Genomic DNA, 7,971 nt, shown 5'->3' on the forward strand with positions numbered 1-7,971 from the left:
CCTTCTTCATTTTCAATTTTTTATATTCTCCCCTTGGAAACCTCTCTTTTCTTAGGTAAGCTAGGACCACATCTCCCACTTCAAAGTTTACCTCTTTCCTGTGTAAATTTTCTCGTTGCTTATATCTTTTAATCTGTGTTTTACTTGCTCGTGAAGCTCACTCATGGCTGTTGCACAATTTTCTCCATCAACACTTCTATGCTAAAGCTTTCCCAAGTCTCTTAGGTCACAAATTCCCCTCGGATACATGCCATACAAGATCTAAAATGGACTCTTTCATGTGCTCCTATTTGGTGAGTCATTATAGGAAAACTCAGCCTGGCTTAGCAGATGATCTCATTGCTTTGGTCGGTCACCTACTAAACTCCTCAACAAATTACCCAAATTCATGTTTACAACCTTTGTTTCCCCATCAGACTGTGGATGATAGGCTGAGCTAAAATTTAGCTTAGTGCCAAGTTTCTTCCACAAGGTCCTCCAGAAATGTCCGGTGAATCTTGTGTCCTTGTCAAAGATTATACTTTTTGGCAAACCATGCAACCGAACAATCTCATCAAAAAACAAATTAGCCACATGGTAGCATCACTAGTTTTGGTACACGAAATGAAATGAGCCATCTTAGTAAATCTATCCACAACTACAAGGATTGAATCATTACCTCGTTGAGTTCTCAGTAAATCCAGAACAAATTCCATACTCACAGAATCCCAAGGTTTGTTGGGAATGGATAATGGAATGTATAATCCAACATCTGACTTCTCCCTTTCACATGTTGACATACCCTTCACTTACTCACGTACCTTTGTACATCTTCCTTCATCTTAGGCCAAAAATAGAAGTGACTCAACTGCCTAACTGTTTTCTCAACACCAAAGTGTCCAACCAACCCACCATTATGCTTTTCTTGGACCAAGTTTTCCCTCATTGAGCAATTGGGAATACATAGCTAATTGTTCTTGAACAATAGCCCATCCTACAACATAAACTCTTTCCATGGACTGCTTTCCCTATTGACTGGATTTTTACATGCTGCAAAAGCTTCCTTAAAATCATAATCAATCTCATAAAAGTCATTCAAATAATCAAATCCTAAAATTTGTATTTGACTTTCCTGCATGATTAAGCATCTCCTACTCAAGGCATCAACAACCTCATTTGCTTTCCCACTAATGTGCTTCAAAACAAAAGTGAAATTTTGAAGGAACTCCACCCACTTTGCATGTTTATGATTTAACTTATGTGCTACATAATGTATTGTAAGGCATAATTATCCGTGTATAGAACAAACTCCTTAGGCATCAAGTAATGCCTCCAATGCTTCAAATCTTGAACCACCGCATAAAATTCTATGTCGTAGGAAGAGTATTTCTGTTTTGACTCATTTAACTTCTCGCTGAAATATGCAACAGGCTTATCTTCTTGGCTCAGTACAACTCCAATGGTTGTCCCACTAGCATCACATATCACTTGAAAGGGTTGATTGAAGTCTGGAAAATTCAACATCAGCTTCTCAATGATCTTCTTCTTCAATAGTTGATTTTTTATTTTTATTTTTTTTTGCTGTTGTTGTTCAATAAAATGGTTTCCTATTCTTCTTGATGGTGTCAATGATAAATGCAAAATGCCACTAAAATTCCTGATAAATTTTCTGTAGAAGCTGGCTAAGCCATGGAAACTTCTCACCTCAAAAATGTTCTTAGGTGAGGGCCAATTTACAATTTCCACTATCTTCTCCAGATCCATTTTCAAGCCATCCTTAGAAATGGAAAAACCCAAGTATACAAGCTCACTCTTCATAAAAGAACACTTCTTCATGTTAATCAATAGCTTTTCTTGCTGTAATTCTCTAGAACATACTTCAAATGTCTCAAGTGCTCTTCTTTAGTTTGACTGAAAATTAAAATGTCATCTAATTAAACAATGACGAACTTACCAATGAACTCCTTCAAGACTTCATTCATCAACTGCATAAAGGTACTGGGTCCATTTGAGAAGCCAAATGGCATGACCATACACTCGTACAAGCCTTCATTTCTCTTGAAAGTTGTCTTCCACTTGTCTCGTTCTCTGATCCGAATTTGATGATAACCACTTTTCAGGTCAATCTTTGAGAAGTAAGTTGCCCCACCCAAGCAATCCATCATATCATCCATTTGTGGCAATGGAAACCTCTAACGAATGGTGATCTTGTTGATTTCTCTAGATTTAATGCACATTCTCCATTCTCCACCCTTCTTTGGACCTAGTATTGTAGGTATGACACACAGACTCAAACTTTCTCTTATTAGTCCTTTGTCCAACAATTCTTGGAATTGCTTCCTCACTTCCTCATTCTCTTTGGGTGTCATTCGATATGCAACCTTGTTCGGAAGATTGCTCCTGGTATCAAGCCTATGTGATGATTGATGCTTTTTTTGGGTGGAAACTCACTTAGCAATTCATCAACTACAATATCATGAAACTCATGCAACAACTCCTGAACTTCAATAGGTAAATCTACAATTTCAGTGTGCAAAAGTGCTACCTTTGGCTTGCAAACAACTGCATAGCTTACCTCTTCTTCTTCCATATGTTGTAGAAATTCCTTTCCACTTATATAAGCATAAATGCTTTTGGGCTATTTGTTTCAGTTGTACCTTCCTCTTTCAATGGTACAAGAGTGTGTTCGATGCACTTATAAGAATTGCTCTCTCCATCATGTGTCACCTTCCTATAAAACTGACATGAGCGACCTAAAAGAATGTGACAAGCATCTATTGGCATTACGTCACAGAGCACCTTGTATTTATACCTGCCTATCTGAAACTCAACTTCACTTTGTTCATGCACCAACAATTGGTGTCCTTTTTGCAACCACGATACCTTATAAGGTGTGGGGTGCTTAATCTTTTTCAATCCCAATTTTTCCACCATTTCTTGGGAGACTAGATTGTCTGTACTTCCACTGTCAATCACCAATTTGCAGCATTTTCCTTTTTCCTTACACATTGTCTTGAATAAGGATTTCCTTTGGACTGGTTCAACAGTCTCCTTTGCTGGTTTTAACAGGACTTTGTGCATCATCAACACCTCTCTAGTCTCTGGCACATTCTCTACCTCAGGTACTTGTGCCTCTACTACTTCGGTTTGAGCTATGTATGCACCTCGTTGTCCCGTATTTTCATTCTCAGGACATTCAAAAGATCAGTGACCCAATTTGTTACATTTGTAACACCGGTAGACAGTCTCTCTGCCTCTTCCTCTACCTCTACCTCTCTGGTAAGGTCTTCCTCCTCTACTACCACCTTCTTTCTATGACTACCCTTTCTGATTTGAGTTGCCTTCATCATTCTTTTGTGTAGGAAGTTCTCCTCTTCCATTTGTCTGTCCTTTCCCTCTGGAAAAACCACATCCTCTGCCAGAGCTTTTCTTTTGCCTTCAAGGCACACTGGTATGCTTCCTCTATTGTCCTTGGAGAAAGCATGATGATTTCATCTTGGATATCTAACCTCAAACCATTGATATACCTTGTTGTATTCTCCGGGGTATATTCTACATAACCTACTATCAAATTCACCTTGTAAAACTCTTTGGTGTAGTCCCTCACTGTCATCATCTTTTGTTTAAGATTTTGCATCGCTTTGTAAAGAGTTAGCTGGTAATCCTTTGGCAAGAACTTACTCTTCATATTTTCCACCATTCTATCCCAGCTCTTGATCAATGGTTTGTCCTTCTTCCTTATTTCAGCCTGTACATTGTCCCACCATAGTGCAACATGTCCTTTCAACCTTGTCACAAAAAACTTGACTCTCTTATCCTCGTCAATTTCCTCGTACTCAAAATACTTGTCCATCTCACAGATCTAATCTATTAGATTCTCATCTTTCAAACTGCCATCGTAAATAGAGATTTCAAGCTTTAGCCTTGAACTTGAGCCCAATACCGCTCTCAAAAACTTCTTCAATAGGTGTTGCTCCTTCTTCTTCAAGTTCCTCTTCGTCCTCACTAACATGTCCACCTTCAGGATCCCGTTGTCTCCCTACTTCCATGGCTTCTAACTGAACTTACAGTCTCCTTATCTCTTCCCAGAGTTATGCATTACCCGCGGATCTGCCTCCTTGACCTCGTGCCCTTCCTGCTCACCTATTAATCTCTTTACACTATAGATACCAACAACGTTAAGGTTCTGATACCACAAATTGATGGTTGCTATCTTTGCAAACCACAGGCGTTAGTGCAAGGGAACAACAAGCACAAATTGATGGTTGTTATATTTGAAAACCACAGGCATTGGTGCAAGGGAACAACAAACAAAAATTGATGGCCACTATCTCTGCAGACCACATGCATTGGTTCAAGCAAACAAGTCATATTTTATTTTATTTTATTTCAACCACAGGCGTTGGTGCAAGGGAACAACAAGTCATTTTTCCCCAATCACGGAGTCTATGAAAACCCAGTATAAAGATCACTTCGGAACTCCCCAAAAAAGGATATGTTTGGAAAATCGCTTGCAATTTACCAAATAGACCTTGCTCTGCACAAAACCCAGATGGCAGAATTTCGAATTTTGTCTTCCTTTGATCAGAAATTGACTCGCAAGTTTGATGACATTTTCCCTTACGAATTTCCCTTCTTTTGTTGGCTTGATATAGAGTGCTTTGTATTCTCGAACCTGTAATGTAAATGAATCCTTCCAATACACAAGATTTGATGCAAACTATTTTTTAAATAAACTGTAATATGGTTCTCTAGGTCTATATTTTAGTCTCAACCAAATGTAATGAAGAGAGAGAATGCAGTGCATGAATTCCTCGTTCAACACAGTATTTAAATACCAAATCAGTTTCAACATTAAGATATTAATATCACAGTTCACAAAACTCACAAATGCATATGAAAATAACTATCTCACGCACACTTACAAATTAGATTTGCTGATTAAAAAAAACTTGTCTGAGAATGTTGTTCAGTTAACAACTAACTCCACATGCTACATCTAGTTCACACAGATTCAAACAGATTGAGGATCAATTCCCACAGATTGATCTCATGGATGTATTAATTTCTATCTCCATTAACTTCAGTCTCACATAGAGAACAAAATAGCATACCTCTCTCCCACACCAAAAACTTCCAAAAATTGTTCCTCCTCCTTCCAAAACTAAAATCAACTGTCCAAGAAATGAGTTCACGGATGTGAACCAATTTCCCTTAGCTCTAACTCCCTACTAACTATAAAATCATTTCTTTTAACTAGATGTTCCTAACTAATCTTAACTAAATATCAAAAACTTTTCACAAATAAACTTTAAAATGTTCTAGCCTTGGCATGTGATCAATCCATCACATTGCTAGGCTCTTGGTCTGAATTTAATAACTTATCATTTTTATGTGCTCGACCTAATGCACCTGCATTAATCCCTCTCTATCTTTCCATCTGTCTACATATGATAAGTTTTGTTGAAAGATAATTATGTACCCAAGCATGCAAACAACTCCTTCCAAAACCTGGAAGTTAACTAAGCATCCATGTCTGATATAATCTTCTTGGGAACACCATGCAACCTTAGTATCTCTCTGAAGAAGATTTGAGCTACTTGACTAGCTGAATTTGTCAACTTCACTTCAATGAAGTGAGCTACCTTTCTCAACCTGTCAACTACAACCATGATTGAATCATTTTGTTTGGATGTCCTCATAAAACCCGTAATGAAGTCCATGGAAATGAGGTACAAGCAGGCCTGTAATGCTACAGGAGGACATCCGAGTGGTTTTTGAAGGTGAAAATGTTATCTTGAGGGTATGGAGAGGTGGATGGAAATTGAAATAAATGGAGGGAGGTTGGTTTGAGCCCCTAGCCAAGCGCAGGACGTCTTGGAGGCATGTCTTGCACTAGGATGAGTCCTCTCTATGTACTAGGCAGAATGGATTATAAAATCGGGTTTCAAGATAGAGTTTGGAAGTGGAAGGAGAAGATGAAGGAGCTTAGGATGGAAGTGGTGAAGGTGCCCTTCCCTGTAGATCAACCAACCATGCAATCAATCACATGCATGCATCCATTTATCATTAACAAAATGAAATAACTTATGATGGAAAAGATGAGTTGAATTTAAATAACATCTAATTCATGAAATACCACTGATCTAATCACTAAACTGACTTCTAAGCTATAGAAAGCAAATGTAAAACAGGACAACTAACATTAATTTGTTTCCAAGAAATCATAAACACAATTTTTTGGGTTGTGGTTGTGAATCCTTCCACTCATTCTCCCACATGAGAGGTGATGTAGTGGCTGCAACCATAGGATTTTATAGATTAATCTCCACTGAAATGCAAGAAACTATGAACTTCTTGGAATCAAGAAGAAACATAAGTGCAAGAAGAAGGCTCAAAGCCTTTGGGTTGGGCCCAATCCTAAGGTTCTCAGCCCTCTGAAACTAACTCAGATGCAACTTAAAATCCAACTTATCATTATCAAAATGTGCATGTCTAATATATCACATAAAAGTTAAAAATAATAATGTCAAGCTTAAAGCTCAATAGCTACACCTAGCTGAGCAAAAAATTCGAATCCTAATGAGCTCTTCTTCTAGTTTATTTATACAAACGGGAAACTGAAGCTTCTCCCTTTGAAAGTAGGAGCGGTTCCCTCGTTGATCTCGAAATGGTGGATCTTGTCCCTCTTGATTTCACTTGGACGAGGAGTCACTCATCTGCCAATTAACACGGGCTGGTGAGAGAGGATATTATGATCTAAGCCGAGTTTAAGGAGTTAAGGAGGTTGAAAAACTCCCTAGAACCTCTCCTAGTTGTCTCCATCATCCCCCTGCATAGTAATAGCCTAAAAAATTCTCCATTCTCCTGCAATTAAACCACATTAGGCCACATACTATGACAAACAACTTTTACTCCTCTTACTAAGCACAATATAACAAAAAATGTGAATTAATGTAAGAGAAGGATAGTTTTAACGCTGGAGGATAGCATATTAATCTTAAAAATATACCTATTGACGGGTCTCATCAGAAGCTATGATCAACTTGAATTCTAGAAAGGAACAAGAGAATGCCTTCATTCATGATGATAAGATAAACATGATGTGCAAGATTGACGACCTGGAACCTGTCACAAGATTAAAGAAAGAATATGGCTCCATGATACCTCAGAAGGAAGCAAGCTCGATGGAATGAGATGTGAAGGAATGAGGGAGCCATGCCTCTATGAAGAAATGATATTTGATTCTCTTATGGAGACAAAATATGAGGATTGTGGTGTTGACTTACCAAATAGAAACGAAGTATGGAATCTCCTCTAAATTTGAGAGGGAGTAAAGGAGTATCCTTTAAAAGGAGTTAGGATCTATTCCCTGGTCAAGAAGGAATAGGGATATCCTCTCTAGGTGAGAGGAAGTGATGTTGGACATCATATGTGCATTCTCTTCTTCACGTGTCAAGCATTTGACCAAGACTAACAATGGTAAGTCTAAGTGAAGGTCTTGGAGAGGGAATGGAGGATTGTATAAGCATCTATGTTTCCTTGAAGATAAAGCATGAAAGAAAGGAGAGGTACCAAGACTCTTTGAGGATGGGACATGTATCCAAGATAAAAGTGGTCAAAGAGGACGAATATTCTTTGAGGATTGGGAATCCAAAATAAGAATAAGCACTAAAAGGACATACCTCGTTAACATTCGGATGGGGTATGTGCCTTGAAGAGATAATGTTGTATGACACGTAAAGACTCCCAACATAATGCTCTTGAATGAAGTTGAATTTTTCTAGTTAGGCCTTGAAAGACAATGTTGGTCATAATGTTGATGCTTACAATTGGTGTATCAATTTGGCTCTTCTTATGAGAACTCTTTAATTTGAGAATGATGTTGTACTAGTTGTACAATTATAAATACCTCCCTAGTTAAGAGGGAGTGTTGGAAATGCAACTAGTTTTAGTATTCATAATTGTTATTGTACTCATTTCAATATGTAT

General features: G+C 38.0%; 1 protein-coding gene across 1 annotated transcript; it reads right to left on the reverse strand.

Annotated features, from left to right (window-relative positions):
• Positions 1–3,325: 3,325 nt before the first annotated feature.
• On the reverse strand, positions 3,326–3,832 carry LOC149259261 (uncharacterized). Its single transcript, XM_089453743.1, has one exon. It carries the CDS (start codon positions 3,830–3,832, stop codon positions 3,326–3,328), a length of 507 nt encoding a protein of 168 aa, XP_089309869.1.
• Positions 3,833–7,971: the final 4,139 nt, after the last annotated feature.

The sequence above is a fragment of the Pinus tabuliformis genome, chromosome 6, assembly GCF_031772625.1.
Source record: "Pinus tabuliformis cultivar Carrire ecotype Pingquan chromosome 6, CPIR1, whole genome shotgun sequence".
NCBI lineage: Eukaryota > Viridiplantae > Streptophyta > Pinopsida > Pinales > Pinaceae > Pinus > Pinus tabuliformis.